This window comes from Oxyura jamaicensis, chromosome 12, assembly GCF_011077185.1.
Source record: "Oxyura jamaicensis isolate SHBP4307 breed ruddy duck chromosome 12, BPBGC_Ojam_1.0, whole genome shotgun sequence".
In the NCBI taxonomy this organism is placed as follows: Eukaryota; Metazoa; Chordata; class Aves; order Anseriformes; family Anatidae; genus Oxyura; species Oxyura jamaicensis.
This window is the reverse complement of record NC_048904.1, coordinates 248,064-273,494: the sequence shown is the minus strand read 5'-3', so window position 1 is coordinate 273,494 and position 25,431 is coordinate 248,064. Positions and strand designations below refer to the sequence as shown.

General features: G+C 38.1%; 2 protein-coding genes across 8 annotated transcripts in view; one reads left to right on the top strand and one right to left on the bottom strand.

The window, feature by feature from the left end:
* The window catches only part of CCDC66 (coiled-coil domain containing 66), a 41,482-nt gene extending 31,075 nt beyond the window's left edge, over positions 1-10,407 (top strand). The window contains exon 18 of the mRNA XM_035338187.1: positions 10,218-10,407. The gene's annotated coding sequence lies outside the window, so the exon portion shown is untranslated. The remainder of the gene's footprint in view (positions 1-10,217) is intronic.
* Positions 1-24,692, bottom strand: part of TASOR (transcription activation suppressor) — a 35,143-nt gene extending 10,451 nt beyond the window's left edge. For 5 of the 7 annotated variants that reach the window (XM_035338157.1, XM_035338154.1, XM_035338153.1 and 2 more), the window contains exons 1-16: positions 24,148-24,532; positions 17,029-17,174; positions 15,873-15,965; positions 14,782-14,854; positions 13,781-13,872; positions 13,240-13,398; positions 12,419-12,546; positions 11,757-11,788; positions 10,958-11,063; positions 10,425-10,528; positions 10,200-10,303; positions 9,878-9,950; positions 9,688-9,762; positions 7,603-8,319; positions 5,979-6,421; positions 4,297-4,441 (exon numbers count right to left, since the gene is read on the bottom strand). In XM_035338157.1, coding sequence (XP_035194048.1) covers positions 4,297-4,441; positions 5,979-6,421; positions 7,603-8,319; positions 9,688-9,762; positions 9,878-9,950; positions 10,200-10,303; positions 10,425-10,528; positions 10,958-11,063; positions 11,757-11,788; positions 12,419-12,546; positions 13,240-13,398; positions 13,781-13,872; positions 14,782-14,854; positions 15,873-15,965; positions 17,029-17,174; positions 24,148-24,532 — 2,875 coding nt within the window. Of the gene's footprint in view, positions 1-4,296; positions 4,442-5,978; positions 6,422-7,602; positions 8,320-9,687; positions 9,763-9,877; positions 9,951-10,199; positions 10,304-10,424; positions 10,529-10,957; positions 11,064-11,756; positions 11,789-12,418; positions 12,547-13,239; positions 13,399-13,780; positions 13,873-14,781; positions 14,855-15,872; positions 15,966-17,028; positions 17,175-24,147 lie in introns of all 7 variants that reach the window. The other 2 variants (XM_035338155.1, XM_035338152.1) reach the window with 2 other exon arrangements.
* Positions 24,693-25,431: the final 739 nt, after the last annotated feature.

Sequence of the window (25,431 nt, the reverse complement as noted above, 5' to 3'; positions counted from 1 at the left end):
CCCCCCTATCACCTTAAATCCAGAACGTAGTGTGACTGATGTGCAGAAGCACAGAAAATTTAATTGTTCCTAAGACTGTACAACAAAGTTTGCTTGGAAAGCCAGAACCCAAGTAATTTTCCCATAGATAACATCTAATTAAACACAACAGTAGCTGTCTTAATTACAAAACACATCTGAATTAGAAAATTGAGCAGGGTGACCGATTATTTCACTACTGGGTTATAATCTCCAGACTTTCACAGTGCATATTTTAGCCACATATCACCTTGTGGAGTTAAACTGCAAATTGCAAGCTGTACAGCTGATCTCCCAATTGTTTTTTTTTTTTTTTTTTTTTTTTTGTTAAAAGGGTAGAACATAAGTTTTATGATAAATATTGATCCACAGAATCAGTTATGCTGTAAGGAGTGCTGAAAGCCTCCCAAACCCTAACCTCAGAGATCATTTCTGCAACTGTTAGATTTATTCATTATCCACATTGAAAACTGGTTTTGTTAGCTTTAAACCAAAATTTAACACAGATATTTAAGATATCTAAATACATACAAGTGTTTCAGTATGTATCTGTTCCATAAGCATTTCAACACTTCAAAGGTACTTTTTTTTAAAAAAAAAAAAAAGTGTTATTGTTACAGCTAATAGATTTGGAGGCAGAAAACCAGAAGATTTCTGCAACAGAAGCAGTAATCAAAATAGCACAGACTAACTTTAAACAACTGTGTTCTTTTGAAATGCAGTTGTTTTTGTGATCAGTGTAAGTTACGTGCCATCCATTATTTGGTAACATCCATTTCTAAAAGGACTAAAAGGAAAAAATCTGCCACTAATAGGATCCCTTTTTCATGTTGTAATCACCTCGTAGGTACTTTACACCACTTATACTGGTTTCTCTGAACCAGTCATGTGGTTCCATTTTATTTTCTTAATAAAACTAGATGTTTGTTCTTCATCCTTCAAAGCACATCCATCTAGTCAAACCAAATTTTTGCTTTCTTTAAAAGCACTACAAGCAGATATAAATCAGGTGATTCTGATTTGTTCAATTTTATTTGAACCTGTTTTTCTGTTACCCTGTGTCTTCCGCATTGATCTACGCCTTTTGCGTACTTAAGCACATTAATTTAGTTTTAGAAGACCCGGAAGAACTCAATACCTCAATAGAACTCAATAATGTTAACATAATAATCTCATTTCATCAAGCTTGTTTGAGATGAGAGGTACTTGAGGCTATATATATCATTTTTCTAGAGCTGCTTAACACTTAAGCTACATTATTGTAATCAAGAAATATTGTACTACAAGGAACTCTTAGCAGGAAAATGAAAAATATACTATAGCTTGAAATTTAGGGCTATTTTTAGATAACTTCTTACATTTTAATACAGCCTGTTACATACCAATTTTAGCAATGAAAGAAGTAATACCCAATCCATTCATGCTGATTTAAGAGAAAGTTTCTGTAACAGTCAGATTAGGAAAAAGACTTCATAATACATAATAAGAACATATATTAAACTGATTAGGTTATTCTTCAAAGATCGTTATTTAAAGTTTTCCAGAAATAAACAAACAGTGCTTTAAAAAAGAAGAAGTGTGGAGGGGAAAGAGAAGACAAGCAATTAAGGCCTGTAGTAAAGAAGTGTAAATTTAAACATGAATTTAAACAGAAATGTGTATTGCTGAATACAGATACCGATCTAAAAAAAGTCACAAATTTAAACTAGGGTTCCCCTTACTGAAACAGAAATCACTGAAGGTGGCATCCTTCATAGATCTACACCTTTGGGTCACGAGTTTTTGCAAAAAAATTAAAAAAAAAAAAAAAAGGATCAGCAAGTAGTAAACCGTGAATACAGAATTCAACAGCTATTCAAGAATGATTTATGATTTCAAACATATTCTTCCTTAGTAATACCTCGTAACTGCTTAGGTTAAAGAAACTTAAAAAACAAACAAACAAAAACACGGTGATTGCCATAAAACAATCTTAGAACGAAGAGCTGTTTAAGATCTGCCTAAGTTGTTACTATTGCAGATTAAGAATCAAATTCTTCACTGCTTAAGAGAGGTCTTTCTACAGTGACTCCAGCAAAAGGGTTCTTGGTTTTATTTTGAAATCATAAATTCAAACACCAAAGAAAACATAGAACATTCTGCTTCTATTTAAGATGAATGTCATCAAAAGCCATCACTTTTAAGAATGTTTATTGATGCATTAATCTTCTCTTAGAAGAGAGAGAACAAACAAGAACAAATACCATTTTTAGCTGAATGTCTAAAGCCAAAGAACAGTCCCAAATTCAAATCAAAATCAAGTTAGGATGGATTTTGCAAGTTTGCTTACAATTATCAGAAGTTTAGATTATGTAATCACAAAGAAATAACAGTAACGTGATACAGAAGTAGTCTAGTGAGTTGGGAACCTATGAACAACTCTCCTCTGACACTGATGTTGGTCAGGGCAGATTCAAGACAAACCCCCAGTCCTCATAAACTCCATAGTCACAAACTATGAAGAGCTCTTGAATATGTTCAGCTGAACAGTGACCTCTATCATTGAGAATACCAAGAGATCTCTAATTTGCCCTTCTGCAATTGTGCAAAGAAGAAAGACTGATGTTCTCTGAAATCCTTTCTACAGCTACATTGCTACAAAAACAAACAAACAAAGAGATGTGAACAAGCCACTGAATTTAGAAAGCCATCAGTTTCAGAAAGGATCAAAGTTTCCTTTAAGTTATGCTACTGAATTGATCTTAATTCCCTAGAATGAGAATTCAAAACCCTCCAGAAGATGCTAAATAGAAAGATATGTCCAATGAGGAATGCCTGTAGCCCAAAACATTTGAGGCTCTTTTGACTCTCCTACAGCCTTCCTAATATACTTCAATAGAATGAGTCCACTTGTTGAACAACATATTATTGATCTTGTTTTCTGATGAAAACTCAATACCGGGTGAGAATAAAAGGTGCTCAGGCCATAATGACACATGGAACCCTTCCAACATACATTCTTTCCAAATGATCCTCTTGAACACTTCCCATCCCTCCTGAAGGAGAGCAGCAGTTAGAATTGATAGGGTTTTCTTTCTACATATGTTGCACCTTTTACAAGCTCACATTACAGAGCTAGTCAACACATATTGCAGCAATAGCTAATTTAAAGAAACTCAAGAAATCCAGTGATGCTCAAGACAGCCTCTTTCATCTCTGGAGAACATCATTTTTCCCCTCTCGGAAGACCTCAAAGAAAATTTCTTCTAGCAAAATTTGTAGTCTCACAGGTGACTGCACAACATATCAGCTGAAAAACCTTCATATGAACTCCCTTATCCTGCATCCACTTGCTAGTTATTTCAGCAACCATAACCACATCTGCCTATACACACAGTGAGAGATGTTACTTGGCAAAATACCAGAATAGATTTTTGATGTTTGGCTCTTAAAGAAAGCACAGAAAATATAATTTAAAATCACCCTATCAATTCTTTGAAAGGCTTATCAATAATGCAGAAGGAACCCCTTTCCTCTGCCTTCCTCCCTTCTTGGTCAAGCAAATAGAAGAGCTGCAGTACTACACAACTGGATGAATATTAGAAGTGTCAAAGAGAGATTCCCACATTGTTAGAAGACTATCCAAAAACCGGTACGTATTTACTTAGAGAATGCAGTTAACACAGTCCACGTGGTTTACTCATAAGAGGCCTCAATTCCTAGCCTTGAATTTAAACCTCCTCATGACTACTCCTCAGTTCGGCTTCCACATCCTTCAAATCCATGCTTTTAAATGCTCCCAGGACTTGACACTGTTGACTCATCAGTAAGTAGAACAAAATAAGCTTACAGAAGAAGCTTCTAAGTTTCAAATGTTTAGATATAAAGACTTCAAAGCACTATTAGTAGAAGAGCTTGATGCAATAAAAAGTAGAGAGCTTTCTATGAGGTTAACACATTTCTCATGACTTTTCTGAATTAGAACCTGCAATTATCCACTGATCCAGCAGAGCCTAGTGAATTTAAATGCTGAATTCATAACGGTTATGTACTTCACCAGATAAATACTCAAGCACTTGCATTTCTAACCCATATCACTCTGTACCCAAAGCAGTACTTGTCCACCCATGTTTTCATCCAACAGATGTGTGTATTGTTCAAAAATGAGAAATAACTGCATGGATATAGACATGCTTGTGTACCAACATGTGACCCAAGAATGCAATCTATGAAAGATACAAACCTTTGGAATATGCCTTCATTCACTATTTGCAGTAAAGTAAGTTAAACCCATCTTACCTGTAATTGGAATCAGTCTCCAGTGCATTCCAACTTCTCCTATGTTATTTGAGTTGGAATGTTGCCTGCGATAAATGTGTTCTATAGGTGTACTAGGACAGGGACTGTAGTCTTCAAAGCTACTTACACATCCAGTGCTTGCTTCCTAAAAAAAAAATTATAGAAATTCTCAATTTGGAACTGTTTCATTAAACTACATACTGAACAGCTTACAGTAAGAATGTCCCCAAGTTCACCAGCAGATGGGAAATTTTCCCATTGGTCAAGTCAAAGTTAGAAAAGTTTACATCAGGTACTTCTGCATTTCATTCACCTGATTACTTCTGCGATAGGCATCTTTGCTGATGGTCTGCCACTAAATAAGGCAGTCCTAAGCACATGCCTTAGAGCACAGAAAGTGGGGGGAGAAGGGCAAGGAGACTACGGGAGGTAAGTGGAGGAAAAAGAAAAAAAGTCTGCTCCTTAGCCATTTTTAGGCTGTAGTCTTGATAGCCAACTAAAGCCATGACATGTCAGCATTGTTAAGGAACCACCTGCAACTAGTATTAAACCCTTGAGTAAACCAAATTCACCTGGCATTCCAAATGGTTAAAAGCAAGAGAGCACAGATACAGTTGTTGCAGTTCAACTTTGAGTTTCTTGGCTATGACAAGAAAGCAGTAAGCTGAAAAAAGTCTTGATGCCAATCTATTTATTTTTGGTTTGCTTTTGCAGGGAGAAGGGCAAAAGAATTCAAAGGATAAGCTTTGAAAGAGCTTATCTCTGGGAGGAGCCTGGTCAGAAAAAAGCTTCTTTGTGCCTGAGATTGGACTTCATAATCATGACAAGTTGTCATATCCAAACCACCTATCAGGTCTGTAAGGTTAAGGAAAATACAGGAAAATAGTAAAAGCAGAGGACAGCAAAGAAAACTGAACTAACCTGGGGTGCCCCACAACCAGACAGTACACAGTCACTAACAGCCTGCCCTGCTACCATTGCTGCAGGGAGTCCATATGCAACAGTAACTACTCCATCATCATTACCTGTCTTCAGGAAGAGTAACAGCTAGGCAGTTAACTGTGAAGAACTCTCAAATGTCTCCTTAGTTTGTTACAGGTTCAGAAAATATCACTACCCCAGCCAGATCAAGACTCACCCCTCAGAGGAGGAGGAAGGTGGAAGGCATGCTCTGTTACAGTAACACTATACACCTGTTCCATGCAACTTCAGCTTGCTAAAAACCACCACTATAATCAAGGTGAGAAACAGAATAGAATAATCTGTTTTCTACAAGATACAGAAAACAATTGCAAGGCTTCTGTTTCAAAAAACATCAAAAAGCACTTGGGTATATGGCAGTCAGCAAAAGAATGACAGAGGTTTTGTTGACTATTTGTGGAGCAGCAGCATATTACGCATACTGGAAAGCTAGAGTGAGGAAGACTGACTGCCCATGGTTGCTTTCCATCTTCCAGATATTCTTAATTACAATTTTATTACAGAAAGAATAGACAAAGAATGAGAAACAAACATCTTAAAGTTAGAATTTTCTATATACTCACCTACAAAACAGAAATTCTTCACAGAAAAGTTAGTACTTAGCTATTTAAAAGTTACAAGGTCTTTTTATTAATTCTCATAATGTTTACAAAAATAGTACTTCTGTTACTAGCATCAGGCTATCAGACAGTTTCACTTACTTTTAAACGAAGTGTGTGTTCAAGGCCTACTTCATTGGCTGAAAGCTGTAGGTCAACATCGATAGGGTAGGGTAAGCAAGCTGAGTCAGTTTCCAGCATCACAGGGCTCTGTGGGTCCTTAAAGTTAACATTTTCAGCCTGAACAGCATTAGGAAGCTCATGATCATCTCTGTCCTGTGCTGGAATGGATTCATATTCATATTTTTGTCTCATATCCTCTTCAATTTCATCAGTGTTTAATCCTAAAGCTTGATTTACAGACCGTGCCAACGATGAATCCAAGTGTCCTGAACTAGCTAGTGTTTCTAAAAGCAGTTTAATGAGGCCATGTGTGTCAGTAACAGCAGGGTCGGAAACATCTTGCTGCCTCAAGTCAGTATCATGTCCACCAAGACCAGTAATAATTGAGAAAACTGAGTGTGGCGAGTCCGAGGTTCTGCCCCCTTTGGGTAGGGGGAGAAGGGGAAAAGTAATCCATTACTAAGTTTTAAAACAAAAGCAAAACCAGACACACACACTAAACACCTTCCACATACCCCCAGTGTCACTCTTTAGCAACAATTCATATATTAAACATACATTTACTTTCTTAGTAAAAATTTTTGAACAGGAAGATGTTGATTGAAGTTTCTAAAGCTAACAGAACAGTTTCAAAAGCTATATAAAAACATGGAAATTCAAACCCCCAATTGATGTTGCTGTTTGGGAACCCCTGACAGTGTTAAGTCAAAATTTAGTTTCAAACAGATACTGTTCTGATTACAGCCAGGTGGAAACACAGTCACATATTTTACATTAATAATCAATGTAAAAAGACTCTAAAGTTCCATAAACTTCCAAGTCGAAATCCCATGACTGATCATGGAGCCTACCCTCTGTCTCCTCCATCCACACATGCCAGCTGAACCTCTCCAAAGGAAAACTGCTTTCTAAACTCAGGCTTTTCATCTTCTAAACTGATTTGATGCATTGGAATGACTGAAGCTTGATGTACATCCCCCCCACTCTTCTTTGTGCTACCCTTGTCCCCATTCTTCTCAGTTTTCCCCTTCTGAATGAGACCTATATCATTACCCTGTCAGCAAAAGAGAAATCAAAGTTTCTTTGGCAGATATTAAGATAAGATCCAAAGTAATTACCTAAGGTTTGGATATAGATAATTTCATGTACAAAATAAATTCAGTCTTAAAACTGTAAAGCTGTTTCCTTTGTCACATTACACATATTACTGAATGCTCTGACTTTACTTTGCTCATACTTAGATGTTTAATTCTCATCTTCAATGTACATTTACTAATGATTAATATAGGGTATTGCAGCCATAACGAATTAGAGCAAAGACTGAAGTAAAAAGACATTACAGTAACACAATCTGCTTAGTACTCTATACTAGAAAGTCTTCTACAGCTAAGCAAACTCTCTGGAAGTCAGCCTTCCCTGTAACTTGTCTTCTAGAAAGAAACAACCTACATAAACTACATCTCTATTAACAGATCACAGGCCAATCTTTAAATGAGCCACAAAGCATTAAAATACACAAAAAATATTCAATCTATTAAGGTTAAAATTAAAGTATGCTGTGAACTGCAATACTGAAAGAAGAACTAAATAAAGAGGTTCTTACCTTCGTACTGACAACTATTCTCTGAGGCTTCACTCATTTTTAAGTGTTTCCGCAGATTTTCAGACTGTTTTTCCAGCTTCCTTTTCAGTCCACTCTTATTTCTAAGGTCTTCGCAATCAGAATCTCCACCTACATTTTTTTTCCTACACTGGATTAAGTTAATAAGTTCTTTCAGTCTATCAGGATCATAATCTCCATGATGAGGGAATTTTCGCTTCGCAGCAGTTGCTTCGTATTTTGCACAGATTCTTTTCCCACTTTTTGCATTGGCAAAATCAAAGTCTTCTTCTGTAGCTTCATAATCTGAGATGGGACTGAACTGTTGAAGTTTCCGATTTCCCTCCATCAATTCCTTAGCTCTGGAAACAGGTAGTTGATATGCCTCACAACCAAAAATATAGTTTTGCAAGGAGCTGTCAATATGAGATTTATTTTTTGGAGCAGAATAAAGAAACTTTTTGTCATCCAACCGTGATTCATACCGATATAATACAAATTCTCTATATTTTCCAGAGCCACTATAGCATCTTTTCAAATACTCATTTATATACTTTTCCACAACAGTATTGAAATCTGCAGTAGTGTCTTTACGAGACTGGATTAAAGCAAAATGTAGAGACTGAATAAACTTTGTGAATTCTGGAATGATCTCCTGATTTTCGTGCAACACCATGGTAGTTGAATTTTTCTGTGTTCCAAACGGAACACTTTTTTGTGCTGCCATAGGAGAAAAGGGAATTCACAATTAAAATCAAATCATAACGCTATAAATAAAGGATGACTAGTTAGCAATATTCTGTATTATACATATTTGGTGAAACACTGTTTGGAATGACTGGAGAAATAACCCAAATGCCAGGGACTTTTTCTGTGTGTGAGTGTGAAGTAACCAGCTTTAAAGCCTTCTTACAAGTCAGCCTATTCATAATCTTGAGCTCACTAGGATCCTTGTGAAATGGAACTCTAAAAAAGAGCTTCTTTGTAATTTCTAGGCTTAGCAGCTCAGCAGAAAGCTATACAGCTTTTTTGTTCCTTTGCAAACCAATACAACTTGACAAGATGCAACAGGAACAAGTGACAAGAACAGGATTTCCCAGTCTTGGGATGCTATGAGAACCTCTTGCTGCATCCTTGAAATAGCAGTTAAAGGAAGATCCAAGTTATCTCATTTTTATTCATTTATTTCTGCCCCCTGCCCTCCCCCAAAATCAAGCTTTTCTCCATTCAACCCTTTTAAACAATTCCTGAGGCCTTAAAACAGTGATTAACCTTGTGTTTGACAGAAACTACAGCTCACAAGTATTTGAAATGTCATGGCAGCAAAAGCTGTAATATTTTTAAGGAACTGGCATACATACACTTGAAATGTCTTCCTGTGTCTTATCTCCTCTTACCCAAACTACAAGTGATTGGACTTTATCAACCATCACTTAAATTAGAAAAATTAAAATAAGAAACGTAGAGGTTAGTATCTAGGAAGCAGCCAAGACATCAAACAAGAACTTCCTGAAGAGAGCTACACTTTGACAACATCGCTTCTAACTAATTCACAGCAGGCCAAAATAGAACTGCATTCTACTGATTGCAAATCTCAGCTGTCAAAGATTAACTTTTAAGTCTCATCCCAACACTAAAGCCAAGTCCTTTCAGTCATCTTTATTATATGGTCAGGTTTTTGTGCATATCCCAAATCAAAACAACAACAAACTTTCAGATGTTTTGTCCTTCACATTGTGATGGTTAAAGAAAGCTCCCCCCACTCTAAAAGTGCAGTAACATTCTCAACACACATATCTCTGGGAACACTGATGCTCAGTTCTACTACTATGCAAAACCAAGAAATTTGAAGTTGTTTTAGTTTTAAAAATAGGAACAAGTGAGCCTAAAATACTTAGTGCCATGAAGAAATGCCTTAGTTCCATGAAGAAGTGAACACTTGTTGAACACCATCACCATTGCTATAACAAACTCCATTATTCCTGGTTTACAGTGTCAGGTTGTAACACTGTTCTACTGATGTCTTCAGTAGAATATAAACATTATTTAACTGACCACAAACACACACACAAGTGAAAAAAAACTTACTTGAGCTCATTACACCTCTAGGTTCAGGAAACAGAAATAATGCATTTAACATGCGGGACCGTCCAGTTTGGTGGTCTACAAGAAAATAAAAATGGTTGGGAAGGAGAAGACCTCCTATGCTTCAAAAGGCAACCCCTATAAACCAAACAACAATACCACCACTACAGTACCAAACACAGAATATGCATACCATACGGGGATGTCATTTGCCAAGGAGAAAGAAGAAAAAGAAATCCTCTGTCCAGAAGTGGTTTAACGAGAACCTGTTTTCAAGGAGGAGGAAAAAACATAAAAAAAAGCACACTGCTTCAAACAGACATTTTGTCAGTATGAATACTCTTACTTCCTGTAAGCTAAATTCCACTAAAGGTAGGGAAGTGAGGGAAGTGCTGATACATTTTGGAATATGCTAGCCTCATAATTCCAGTGAGATCATGCATGTTTTTGCATGTCTCAATTTCTAGTTACTAAAATTATTTTGAAAAGGGAATAGTCAAATCTGTAACACTCACAAGTTTCTCTTTCTCTAGCTTTTGAAGTAATCCCTCCAAGTGACTACCAGAACGGGACTTCTCCACAACTTCATAAAGACTGCAGTACATTCCATTCTTCAACACTGACATGGTACAAGGGGAGAAAGAGAAGTTTAGAAGAAAAAAAAAAAAACAAAATTGTAACTCAGTAAACTTCTAAACATTCTTAAATAAATAAATAAATAAATAGCTAGCACCATTTACCTTCTTTTGCTCCTAGGTAAGTTTCTTTATACAACAACGCTGGTGAAATTTTCTTCTTCAGTTGGTCAATGCTCACAACTTTTTCAACATCAAGCTTCTCAGGACTAGAGACAAAAGGTACAGGAGGGAGAGGTAAAGAAAAAAAAACAAACCTCTTCCTTGACCTTTATAATCTGATCCTCATTAACCAAAAAAGATCTATAAAATACATTCTCATAAAACATCAGTTCCTTGAGCTATCCCGTGAGACAATGATTATTGCTTCAAAGGAGTGTGTGTCACGTAAGAAGAACAAATAAATAACAAAACAGGAAAAAAAAAAAGCACCAACACCACCGAAGGCTGACAAGTTGTGAGCATGAACTAAAAGCAGCTTTGGACACATGATTTAAGAGTCTAGTTTCGTATTTAAAGCATCTGGTCAATGTACATTTTAGACTTTCATCTGAATATGTCTTAAATTCACTAGTATAATAGGAAAGAGTTTTGACACAGCAGTATTTTCAACTTATTCTTTAAACAGTAATACTCACAGCTTGCATGGAAGGAAAGGACGTGCTGCTGACTTCAAGGAAACATGGCACAGGAGTTTTCCTTTATTCCAGAGCTGTCCTCTCCATAATGTATAGTTAGATTTATCTAAATTAAGATAGAGACAGAAATAGAGTGAAACCACTTGTTGGGAGGGACTGAAAGGAAATGGTAGTAAAGAGATTGCTGAACCTCCAAAAGCTATTTTGATGAAATTTCCTATTAATAACACACCAGACAATAATACCTTTTCACCTATTATTTAAGGTAACAAAAAGCGTATTTGCAATCCTATCTTGTTTTGACCTGCTCTGAGCAAAGGAGTTGGTATGTTACCTGTACACATCTATATAAGCATGTTCTTGTTGCCAACATCTACGCAATGACATCCTCATAACTTAACTGCTAGCTACTTTTATACATAATATTTTGCTTGAATTGTTCAAAAGAAAAGTGGGAGAGGATCATATTATTTGAAGTGGCATTGAACAGCAGATTTGCGAGCAGAGGGTATGTTCCTACTATGCTATAAATAGAAATGGAGGGAAAAGGCAACTTGATTTTATTCAGTTCTGGTTTGTTCTGGTAAGGGAAGAAGATACACCTGAAGGTGTTTGTTAGATCATCCAATATCAGGAAGAGATCACTGCAATCAGTATGGTACAGAATAAAAGTTAGGTAAACAGTCACCATAACCAAGTTATAATTCTAGTTAAAGACAGATCAAACTACATGGGGAAAAACGTCCAATACCTTCCAAGCCTATAATCATAGAAGTACTAAATTTCAATTCATTCTTACCTGTACTTCTCTCTGTGTTGAAGCTGTTTGCTCTAACAAAAAGAAAGGAGATGATTACTGGCTTGAGACAGAAGCTCGTGGCTACTGAAATCTTATATTAAGGATTCTTTATCAATCTAGTAATAGCAACACTGATTACACTCTCTAGCCTCAAGCTATCGTTACAGCAATTTGTCTGATTCTGATATCCAGTAACTGTTGTTAGCACTAGTACAGTCCCCACATTTGGATGCCTTCCTATCAGCACAGGTTTCATATTGTACCTGTCATCAACATAGATAGTCACTCTACAAGCCATAAGAAAACACTAGCAAACAGTTTGGTGACTAAGTATACAGAACATTTTTTGGAATACCAAACAAGGTACTGCTGTGAACATCTGCATGACTCTAAATCTATTCTACGAAGCTTTGTCTGGATTCCACCTAGAGTAGAAGGTGAGGTAGATGAGAAGAGCAATAGAACGGCTTCCTACAGGGGCAGCCTGCTGCATAAAACAATTCTGTCACCTCCTGCTTTACATTAGAAACATTTATTATACTACATCCCTGTGACACATCCATCCATTTCAGCGCTGTTCATCTAAACTGATGAGAAGCTATTACTAAGAGCTATGAATTCACACTGAATGGAGTCTTGCCAAAATTCACTTCCTAGCTTACCTTGATGGGGGCAGGAATTTTGTTGTTTGCACCATTTCATCTTTGTAAGTAAACGAAACGACAGCATAGGGACAAACATGCCTTGGTCTTCGTCTTATCTCATCAAAGCCATATTCGTAGAAATAGTACTAGAAAAAGAAGATACCATTAAATTAAAAACTGGTAAACTATATTTTGCAAGTAAATTAACAGCCCCTGACCTTTGTCCCCAGAAAGGTGCACTGTTTCACAGCAGTAGCTTACAAAATGTACCTCATGATTAACTACTTATGCAAACCAATTGGAAAAGAGTTTAATAGTTTGAGACCTATTATGCCAAATATTAACTGGTACTATCAAGTTATAAATTACTACAATAAATCGTACTTATGGTCCTCTTACCACCACCAACTTAATTCTTCAAGAACTGATACCCAAAATAAGGTTTTAAATGCCATTCTCATATGTATGTTATAGTACGACCAATTACCATAATTTTTTCCACATACTTCTCCCTGCTTTACCTAACACTGACAGGACAGGCACTACTTTAGAGTGTACATGTACACGTGTACATTTGTACATGTACACACATGCATACATGTATACATTTAGGGGAAACAGGAGAGGCTGACATGTTCTGTAATTCCTAATACAGGCTTCTGTTAGCTACTGCTTAAGGTACACCAGACAGCTGCAGCATTACAGGACATATTCACAATTAGTTACATCTTCAGGCAATTTACCTCCACAATTATCAATTGGTTGATTGTTTATTTGTTGTTTTTGTTTTGCTTAATAAGGTTTTTATTTAAGTTAACACAAACACAGCCTTCTACTACCTGAGTAAGTTCGTATGCTCGATAAGCCAACAAGGAGGTTACTTTATTTGCATTCTTTGAAACATGACACTCATGCTTAGGTGTTGGATCTAATGCATTCTTCACTGTCGATTCCATTGCTTTCATACCTATGTGGTCATATATGCTTTTCATTTTTCCCTGTAATAAAGCGGAAGAATTGTAAACAAGCTTCTCCCTGAAAACTGGCAACTGCATCAAGTACAAGAAGTAAGTAGTAAACAGTAAAAAGTAAAGTAAAAAGTAGTAAAAAGTAAAAGTAGTAAAAGAAAACAAGTTTTGGAAATTTTTTAATGAAAATATGAAAAAACATTTCTCAAGAAAACATATTTCTTGCCTTTTATAAAAATTTCTTATTCTGTATTTAATCTCAATGTCAACATTGGATTTTAACATCAGTAGGTTTCTAGATTCTCTGTAAGAAGACAATTGTATGAATGGAGGTTCAAGAAGTAAGGTTAAAACCACTTTTATTGTATCACTAAGCAATATAAGCCTTCAAGAGAAAGCAAGAAGAATTTACCTTTATTATTTTAAAAACAATCACATCGCCGGTTGCTCCAGCTTCTAGAGGATTTGGTTGCAATAAATCAGCATACCTGGAGATATACACACCTGAGAAGAATATTAAAAACAGAAAAAATACTATGTTATGCTGAATGTTAAAATATTAGTAGAAGAAGCATTACATAGGACTAAAGCTCAATGTCTTCCAATCAATAAAGATTTATCAAAATTTTCATAACTGCATCAGCAAAAAGAGTAATGGCACGTTCACAGCTTCCACATTCTAGACAGTAGAATAAATGTCTACTCGCACCAAGCACGGCATTAAACATCGCAGTCGAACATGGACATAAACTCAGTTTGAAAGGAGTACAACCACATTACTAAAAGCGTTGTGACCAAGAGCACAAGCTCTGCCCAAATGCTATACAGATACTGCTTTCAGTTTTTGCTTTTTTTCAAAACTCCTGGAGTCCTTCTGTACCACGTCCTATTGCAAAACACGGGTATAAGCAATGGAAGATGACTGTCAAGTAAGTCAGGAAAGCACTAGCATCATCAGCAATCTTTCATCCTACACTGTTGACAGGAGTACACTGGTTTTGAATTGTGAAGCAACACTTTAATGCAGAAGAAAGGCAAAGTAATTTATTGCTTTTCAAGACTTCAAACACAATTTCATAGATTTTAAGGCCTCAGACAAACACTTGTTGGAACTGACTACCTCGGATTAAATAACTGCAACTGAACTCAAATACATGTTGTATTGGTTAGACTTAAGACAAAATTAGAATTAGGTCTCAAATTCCTCTGAAAAGGGAATTTTAAATAATCTAGTCAAAAACAGAGTTACAAAATTAAGCCTTGATGTCAGTTCACTTTGCTAAAAATACCTAGATGTGATGTTCCTGCAGGTAAGTGCTAGGAAAGGCATTGAAAGTTTATACAATTGCATCACATTCTCTGCCAAGTCACACTGACTAATATCATCAGCACGTACAATCAAAAGATAGTTACCCATGGAAGGGCTGCCAAGAATTGTTATTTTGGAGTGGCCCACCTGCAGCCCCTTTTCACATATGCTTTGGATCTGTGGAAAACAGGCATTTTTTTAAACAAGTCTATCAGGAAAGCCTGAATACGAACACAGCAATAAACATAATTCTGACTGGGCTAAAAAAAAAAAAAAAAAAAAAAAAAACAACAAAAAATAAAACAACCCCCAAACAAATGCAACAGCTTCTCTGTATCCTAAATTTTACACACAATTCATGAACATTACTTGCTTTTAATACATTTTTATAACACAGTACAGAAGTAGACCTGCCATATGATTGAATACTTAAGAAATCCTGGCTCTCTAATTGTAGAAAAAGCAAAGAACTTCATTTTCTATCACTTTCATTTAAAAAAATATCATTGGAAACCCAGAAGATAAGGTGCATTTTCTACTATTACTGAACGTTATATAGGACAAATGCACATTTGGAGCACACAAATATACTAAGAATGCATCCACATATCTATACACGTGACACATATCTTAGTCTTATCTATACACTAAGTCATATTTCTTGCCTACTAAACAGAAAATAAATCTGACATGCATACACAAAAAGACAGCATAAGCATCTTTGTTCAGCCAGCTTTTAAAAAAGCAGGAAGAGAACTACGCCTGTTTTCATCATACAAGTAACTTTTAAGCAATTCTCTTTAAGTTAACCTCTTCTTTACTCAAAAAAAGAACTGTAAGAAAACATGCAACATTCATTAAAAAAAAAAAAGAAACAAACCCACACACAGTCTAGAGAAATCTACCTTTCTATATGTCAGTCAGTCTAAAACGGAAAATATACTTTTACAGAGACATGTAAATGGTACATCCTAAATCACAGAGAATAAAGGATTTTAACTGTGACATAGTATTTACATATATACATAGTATAGACTTTCCAATCCTTCTAAGCCTTCCATAGCTGAATTTTGCAGAAATTATTTAAAGATGTCAATAAAAAAACGTGAAGTGCGTCAACAAAAGCGTTCAGTTTAAGAAAACACTTGTGAATTAAAACAGAAAAAACATTTTATACGCAGTTTTGTTTTCTTACCTGAGGTCGATCAACCATTAGAAACGCATAGGTTTCAGAAAGCTCTTTATCTAGTCGACCATCAAACTTCAGCTCTCTGCGTTTTTCTGCGAACTGTTACAATAAGTTCTTAACATGTATAGACAGATTACTGCATTTACATTCAAGTGTCAATGCTTTAAGACCCCTTCTAAGTTAGCAGTTCCAATTGCAGAAAACAATCAAAAGCTAATTTGAATGAGATTACATTAGGCTGCAATTAATTTTTAAAAAAAAAAAAATTCATATACACATGAAAAATATCTCTGGCCTAAAGGAAAACACTCTTTGAACCAGTAATGTGCACCAGTAAGTGCAGTAATGTTTTAGTGTTATTAGTAGCATGCCTGTCAAGAAGAAGCATCCAGCTCAATGCTTTCCATATCACGTTTGAAATTCCATAAAATTGTCCTTACGTTCACTTCTCTTTTACACAGTGCATGTACTTTAGCAGTTACACCTCACTGCTGAGGTGGCTGCAGTTGCTGCAATATACCCAAGCTGCAACCATAAACCACAAATCATATAGTAGCAGAAAAAATATGCTTCAGAGTTTACCAATTATATATACTGTCATTCTGGACTTGGAAGTTTTTTGGCACCGGGAATTGACACTTATTTCACAGTTGTGAAAGAAAGCTAAGACTGGATTTATTTAAGAGACAGGAGATAAGGTACAGAAGTGCTACAAGTTTACTCCTTGGACAAAGACAATTACAGATATTATGTAAACTTAGTATCAGAAAGGTATTTTAATCTTAAATTTCACAGGAAGCACGAGGCCATTCACAGGAGACCCTATAACCTCTTTACAGGTTATTAAAAATCTATAAAGAGCATAAAATACATCAAGAACATTTTTGAAAACAAAAAATACGCAAAGCAAAAGGGTAGTTAATACCATTTTTCTTTTAGTCTTCGAGTATCTCAGGTATTATTTTATACCTATGTAGTAGCAAACTTGCCTGAAAAATAATTGCTTACATTCTCAGGAATGTGGTTTAGCAATTAATCATCAAGCACACACGTAGAAGAAAATACTCTCTGGGCCGTTGCCTCTAAACTCTGTAAAAAACACTAAAGTTCATTTGATTTGATCTGTACCTTATCCATAAAGAGAAGCCACAAACATACTTACTTCCTTTTCCAACAGTTCACTGTGCACTAAGCTGGCTCTCTTGTAATTAAAATTTGACACTGAACTGGGTTCCAAGTAAGATGAATGCAGAATCTTTACAACATCCTCAAACTCTCGAGAGCCCACAGCTACTGGCTGAAAGAGTGCTATAAAAGAGAAGAAAAAAAAATAATAAGAACCAACATTGGTCTGAAAAAAAAAAAATCCAGCTTATTGACGGTTTATACATAAAGACATGTTCATGATCAACTTTAGAAAAATAATTTAGAATAAAAAACATCTAAAGGGAGAATTTAGGCAAGACAGTTTCCTATAATTACAGCATTTTCAAAAAAAAAGTCACGTTACTTTATGCTTTTTTAATATTCCTTTTAAACAGCTAGTTCTCAGAAGCTTATAAGGGAAGCACCCCAGTATGTCTCAATTTACCATTTGAAAACATCTGGTAAGTACTGTAAAACACCATCATTAAACTTATAAAATTTTAATTAAATTAATTAGCTCTTTTAATTAAAAACCAGGAACAAATTGTTCTAATAAAAACATTAAAAACAATTTCATAGCTCAGCATCTCTTTAGAACTATTAAGTTTTTCTTTCTTTGTTGAATATGGTAATTATGCTAAATATGAATAAATTCAATATTGTATTGTATAAATTAAAAAGTCCAATAAGCTCTTATTGCTGAAAAACCACAATGCACACGTTCATGCTCTATGATCTCATCCCTTACACAAAATCAAAATGAAAGCTCTTCAATGGTTGTACAGATTTACCTTCTGGGGAAACTTGCCTAAGATCACACAGAAAAGTTTTCATGTCCCCAAGCTTCTGAGTACCACAAGAGACAAATTGATCAGAAGAGGAACCAGAGTGTGTGCCAGCAAACAATGTGAATGACCATTGTGAGACTACATCTAGGAAAATAACAGTCCTGGGGGAACTGAACCAGTTCAGAAGGGCAACTGGTTTCTCTGTGCAATACCTTTCACAACGCTGAGAAGCACGGCATCCTGCAGTACTACAGATTTCAGGCAGGAAACATTTCTACCACCTCCAAAACTGCTTCTGCTCTTTTTGTAGGGGTAGGAGCACTTATCTTCCTCCAAAACAACCCCCAGACCACCACCAGCTGAAACGTCTCGGAGTTACAATAGTTGGGAATGAACTACAGCAGCATTTGCCTCATACACAGGATGCTCCACCATTATTCTAGCAGCAAATAGAGTTGAATTGCTTCTTTATAGCTTATCTCCAATTTCATTAATTGAAATTAGAGTAGATTTAGATAGTATTTTATGCCTTATTTTAACAGGAAATATTTACTGCATTAACCTGAGCATAGAACAAATGTTCTAAACAGAAACTGAAGTTACTTGAGTTACCTAGGAAAAGATGTATTTATGCACACTTCATGATGTACTATCCTATCCACTAATGAAAATAAAGCAATCATTCAAACAGTAGCAACACTACACAAGTGGTTTTAAAAGAATTCTGAAAGCGATTAAGAAATGGTTCTGATTTAACACCTCTTTTTGCAATAATATCTCCATTCTCAAAAAGGCTGACAACAATTTGGGAGTACAGATAGTCAGAAGCAGAAGAAATTCTAAACTTAGTGCAATATTCTAAGATTGAATGCATTTATATTGAAGAAAGAAACTATTAGCTAGATTAACTATTAAAAAAAAAACTATTAATGAAATACACTGAAGAGCATTGCCTGGCCCAACTGAGGCCCCCAAGCCCCTCTTAGCTCTGAGTTATCAAACCGCAGTACGGGAGGGCACGGGCTTCACATACTGCCAAGTCCTCTTCTGCTTAAAATACCAGTAAGACAGACTGCCAATGACAGCTGCATGCTCACATTTCATGTTTCCTGGACAGTTACTGTGCATGTCCTCCCCACACACAGTTCTATTCCCTAGAAATGCATGCTCTGTCAAACCCAGCCCATCTCTTACCATTGAGCCCAGGCAACAGCAGATTCCCCAGGACCCGCTGGTGACCCATGACTACGTGATGCCGTATCTACTGCCCGGGCTCAAATCTAGGCAGAGGCACATGATGAAATTGATGGAGATCCTGCCATTCATTCCAATACTGCTGCTGTTCCATGTGTATTCCCTGCTTTGTGTAAATCTCTGAAGAGCGAGCTGAGACAGACTCACTGCCGCGCTCTTCAGCTAGGAAGGCCCTACAAAGACTGCTGCAGCAGCGCTCAACACATTTAGGGGAGGGCTCTACATTATCCCTTTCATTATGGAGTACAGTACTTTGTAGCTTTTTTTTTTTTTTTAATATAGTAATGACTCAGTGTCTTAGCAGAGGACTGAAAGTAGGTTTTATTACTGTTGTTACTTATTCAGTAATATCTGTATGCTCCTGTGCTTCTCCTGCTAAATAAGCTCTCATGCTAAATAAGCATTGTCTATCATAAAGTCACCAGAGGTACTAATGAAACTGGAAATGCTTTTGTTACCTTTGCAGAAACGACGGATGAAAACAGAAATATTTTAAAATATTTGCGCACTGGTCACTCCTGAGATTTTAACTTTTCAATGTATTTATGTACAGAACATTAAAACAAGACTGATTCCTAACTGATCCAATCAGTCCAAGAATGAGAACTCAGATCCACCTTTTTGTAGGAAAATGCTTAATAAACCCAAAACTTGCACAGTAAGGGGATTTGTTGCTCTGATGCTCACTGCCCACAGTAATACAAAATTAACAAGAACAGCAATCATCCCATGGGTAAGCTTGTGTCACTTCAAGCATTAGTTTGACCAAATGGCTTCATGATCAGATGTCATCCACTGACCAAGAGAAAAGGAACATGAATGAAATTGTATGTAAAATCCTTCCAGAACTAACCTGCTACTTTTTGTGTTTCAGAGTATTTATAAACACCAGATTTTATTAGCAAAACTTGTCTGCTTGCTCTTTTCATACACAGTAGAAGCAGCCAATCTACACTAAGTTTGAGAACTTTGCACCAACCACGCATTTCTTTCTCAAGAGCAGCCTATTAATTTTGTTTCTATTGTCTTTTGAGGTGCCAAACGATGGACAGAGCATGGAAAATCTAGTACTGTAATCACAAAACAAAAAAATAGGTGACTTAGGTTTGAATTTCAGATAAACTACCATATATAGCAGTCAAACAAAAGTTACAGTGAATGAAGTTGCTTTTCCTCATCCAAGTACAAGTCTTCAAGCACAGTCATCACATGCTTCATGGATGACTCAAGTCTACTTTGTCCATCCTTCCAGAACTGGCGGCACTGCAGGATTCGGACTTGGTAAGACACTACCAAATGAAGACAATGCACTCTGTGCCCTCTTTAAAAAATGATGCGCATGCCAAAACGCAAGGACAGAAAAACCTGAAACATGACTTACTGAGGTAAGAAGCAAGGCAGCGCTTCTTGATCTGTTGTCTATGCATTGATGCTAAAGGGTTACAATCACTATGTGTGGGCCTATACCACACAGAAGAGTTCAGAAACAAGAAATAAAGTCCTAAATCTGTCCATCTATAGCAGTCACCAAATCCTGTGCTTATAGCCAAAGGATAAGATTGTCATGGTCATCTCCAGTCCTACATCACTTGAAAGGAGTGTATGTGTTATTTTTCACTGTAGAAGCCTAGCATGGATTTGCTGCACCTTTATTGACCCATGTAAATTAGGCAGTAACTTATGTAAGGATATTGCATGCTAGTCCTTACAACACATTCAGTTACTGGGGGTTTTGCCAATTTGTCCTGCGGAAGAATAAATAGTACTGCTACTTAGTTTCTACCTAGTGTACTGGCAAAAAAGTATATATATTTTCAGGTAGAAAATAAGATTAACTAATACAGTCCCTAATCTTTGGACCAACATGAGGCTGAGTGTTTGGATGCATTGAGCTTCCTAGCTGCTCTAAGTTTCACATTCCCGATTGTTTGCTGATTCGACTTGAGTAAACAGAATTTGGAGCTAGCAGGTTTTAAGTCGAATATGAAGAAAAGGATGAGAGATGCATTCTCTTTAAGGAATCCTGAACTACCCTTTAATTGAAGAAATGCAAATTACTGATTTTATTATCAGATAAGTTGGCAGACTGTTAACCTCTTCATGAACTGCTCCTGCTATAAAAAAGAGCATTTTTCATGTCTTTTTTTTTTTTTTTTTTTTTAAGAATAAGATCAAGAATCAGTGCTGTGAATGAAGAATAAGGACAGAGATGCATGATCTTTCTCAGCCCAAAATGTTTTTTGCTCTCAAAAGTAGTTACCACAAGGATGGCTTAAAAAAATCCTTAGGTGGAAATATAAGGTAGCAAATAGCAGATACACAATCCAACTAAAGACACAGAAGGTTAGAAGACAAAAGACAAAGAAAACTGAAACATCAAATGCTTTTAAGTTACCAAATTTTCCAAACAAGTACTTGTTAAGACTTTCAAAGACATAAGATCTTTCTCTCCCCACTATGACTGAGAAATTGCATTAATTTGTTAATTTTGTCAGCCGTGGAAGCAAGAGCTCAATGTTTACCAGCAAGCAATCCCTTCAGTCAATGGCAGCTGAAAGAGCAAAGCATGTCTTTTGGAACTGCCTTCTGGTAAAAGCACCACTATGCTGCGGTTAGTTCGGTAAGCAAAATCATGCTTCCAATTATTTATCTCAAGAATAATTCTTCCTCATCTTATTCAAAAGGGATCTTTGAAGTCTCAGGCAGATTTGGACATCTGAAATCTGACAATAAAATCAGAAGCCATGGCAACAGGCTACAGTACTAACATGAAAAAGAGCCAAACAACTCAGAAGAGCATAACAACCTGTTACTAAACTGTATGTACCATGAAGAACAGAAAACAACTTCAAGACAACTGGCTTTTAAGTATGCAAAAAATGCATGCACGCATGCAAAAAAACAAAAGAAACGAAAAAAACTCCACCACCTCAAAGCCAAACCTTCCATAAGGTTTGGCTTCTAGAATTCTTCCACTAGAAAAAAAGAAGTCAGAAGATTCTGTAACAGCTAACCAAAGCTAGTTCTAAAAAGTATGCAACCTCCAGATGCATTCCCCCACAATGGCAAGGTTCTTTCCATCAACTTTTGGTCCCTAATTAGTCTCCGAATAGGTTTAGATAAATCCCAGAAGAGCTGAATAAGGAACTGCATCCTAAGCTTTCTACAGCTTTTCCTTTACATTTTTCACAGATTTGATTTTACGAACTTCATTGCTTCATAATCAAAGTTGTTCCAAAAGTACATTTTGGAAAAAAAAAACGGGGGGGGGGGGGGGGGCACGGAGGAAATGAAGTTACTTTATCCTGAATAGAATTTATAGTTTGCATGACAGGTTAGTCTTCATAACCAAGACAGCAGGTACCTAACAGTATGGTAGGTCCAAGAATAAACATCTCCTCAAAGATTACGTTGGCAATTGTTATGCTTGTCTACTTCTTATAGTCTTGCCTAGGAAATGCTCTCCCACAGCACTTTGTATTATTGTATGACATGGTGCAAGACCAAATAAGCAACCATAAACAATTACAAGCCCACAAGCACTGTAGACAGAATGTAAACTCTGTTTTGACTATTTCAGAAACTTTAAGTCACCAATATGACTTAAGAGTAAACATCCAAGAATCTTCAGTATGCTGGAAAGAAAGAGGACTCCAGTCTACTAAAAAGTAAACTCCTAAAAACAGGTCAAACCACCTTGGTATCTGCAAGTGTATTTCGAATTAGAGTAAGAACGGTTTCCTCTTCTACCCTAACAAGGAGTCTGATGCTTGAACTATATACTTTAAAACTTCAGAGATACCTCTGCAGAGGCAAATGATGTGATGTAACAAGGTATTTCATGGATTTTCATTCACATTGGAACCAAGTGCTAGACAAGAACTTCAAATGTCTGGTTAAGTAGTAAACACTTCTGAGTTATATTTAAAAGTATTCAAATGTAATCACAGTTAGTTTTGACATAAAGTGTAAGAGGCACCATGTTTTTTCCAGACATTTCCCCTTCAGATGAAGAAGCTTTTTTTTTTTTCCTCCTCCAAATCAACCCAATTCTTTTTACAATGAACCTCTGCCATCCTGGTATACCCCCTTCAGAGATGGGGATGGTAAAGGAGGAAAGAAAAGGAGAAAGGGGAAGTTATTGCCAAAAATGGAAGGAGGGACAGGAAAAGACTGGATAATGAAACAAACCTACCTTCATCTCTTCCTTACAGAAGGAAAAGTATTTCAAGAAGATAGATGTTGGACTCTTCTCTGAAGAACTAGAAGCCTATGCGAACAGTTATTTTTTAATACTCACGTACTAAGTTACTGACTCCAAGCTGCAATGGGTCAAGAACTTAGACAGGTTTCAGGAAGACATGTCTTCAGTGCCACTGAACAAAACCAAAGATAAGCAGGGGCCAATGGAATCTCATGAAAACCGCGAAACACCACAAGCTTTTAGATGAAGAGTTACTGGAAAAGCAAAAAACAAACTGAGGATGCTGGGAAGAGGAACATCCAACAGGAGGCACATGAACATGGGATGCTTCCTGCTTGCAAAGAGAGGAACTCTCACTACACAAGAACCATCTTATGTGCCTCATCACTGAAGTGAAACTGCTCAGTGTTTGCTAGTCTACCCTACAGAGGGTTACAACCCTCTCCAGCTGTGGGGAGGGCAGGGGGAAGAGAAAGTGAACCATCTTCTCTGCATATCCGTGTCCCAGAGAACCATCTTCTCTGGGTGCATCATCAGAAGGAGAGCCAGGCTCAATGCTCAAAGCCCACCTGGATCACATCCAGCTTTTCTTCCTTTTTTTAAGTATCGGTCTGAAATTCAAGCCGAGTTTGTTTGGTTTATTCCTCCTCGTGACAAAATAAAAATGAAAAGAAAGGAGGGAGGGGTAGGGAGAAGGAAAAATGTAGAAGCCTCTCTGATACCAGAAATCGTACCCCCAGCAGCCTCACCAGCCCGAGCCATGCCACAGCCTCCTACACACCCGCAGGATTTTGCATGCAGCTGTGTGAGGCGCATAAAGATCCTGCCTAATGAATATGATGAAGAGAGGAGAGAGAGAGAGAGAAAGGAGGGAAAGGGAAGGCACAACCTTTCTTTTCTCTGCTCTTCCTGGGGATCTGAAAGTTCCTCCTAACAGGCACGTCTTCTGGGGGCTTAGGTAGAGGGGGCGGCCCCCCCAACGCATCGCTGGGCGGCGGCTGCTGATGCTCGGGTGCCGCCGAGACGCTGCTCCTGCGCTGGCTGCTGCTAGTGATGCTGAGGTTTGGGGGGCCCTTGTCCTCTGCAGCGATAGCAGCCACCAGCAGCGCCTCCCCAGTGCCACTGCCCTCAGAGCGTCCGCCATTTTGTGTGGCGTCCTCGGCGGCTCCCGCTCTGTTACTCTCCACCCCGAGGAGGCCCGCGCCGCTCTTCTCTGGCCGCTGCTGCTGCTCCAGCTCCATCTCGCCACCGCCCGGGATCGCGGCATCCACCATCAGCTCCTATCGCCGACAAGCCAGCGCGACAAGCCGCGCCGTCTCTTCCTCCCCTTCCAGCCCTCCCCTGCCCAGCGCCATGCGCCGCCCGCCACCAGCGCTCCCCCCGCGCCCGCTCGCTTTATGGCAGCCCCACCGCCCCCTCCCTGCTCTCTAACATGGCGGCCGCGACGACACGGAGCGGGCGGCGCCGGAGCCCGGCCCGGCTCCGCCAATCCGCTGGCGGCGAACGTTATAAATAAAGGGCAGGCGACGGGCCGCCTGGGGTGGGGGCGCCGCCGCCGCTTCTTAGCGGAGGATGTCAGGTGGGCCCGCTGCTGCCTCGGGGGCTCCAGCCGCGGACCCATGTAACAGCGGGGGCGGCCCCCCCGGGCCCGAGCCCCCGGAGGTGCCTATGAGGGGGCCCCGTCCCGCTCCATCCGTGCCTGCGGGGGAGCGGTGGCTGCTACGGCAGGCTGTAGGCGGGTAAATGTGAGGGCATGGGGCCGGCCGTAGTGCCCATGGGGCAGAGGGGACGGAGTCCCTAACAAAGACACAAGGCCGGGGATAGAGCCCTTGGAGACATGGCCAGGGTGTCAAGCCCACCCGTGATCCGTGGGAGGCAGCTATGCGCACAGTGGGCTAGGCCAGTTACAGTAACGTACTGGTGTGCCTCCAGTAGTAAGTGGTGTTGGCCTGATGCTGGACCCCATGCTAGTAACTTCTCACCATCCACCTCTTGCAGGAGGGTGTTTCTACAGGTACCCATCTGGCCTCACAGGGATGAACACTCGTGTTGCATCCCAGACAGCAGCCAAAGCATTTAGCTGCTTTGCCTGCATGGCATTTAAGCAGCATGGCATTTAAGAGGGCCTTCACTGACTCACCCCCTCAAAACTATTCTTTTAATAGACAAAATG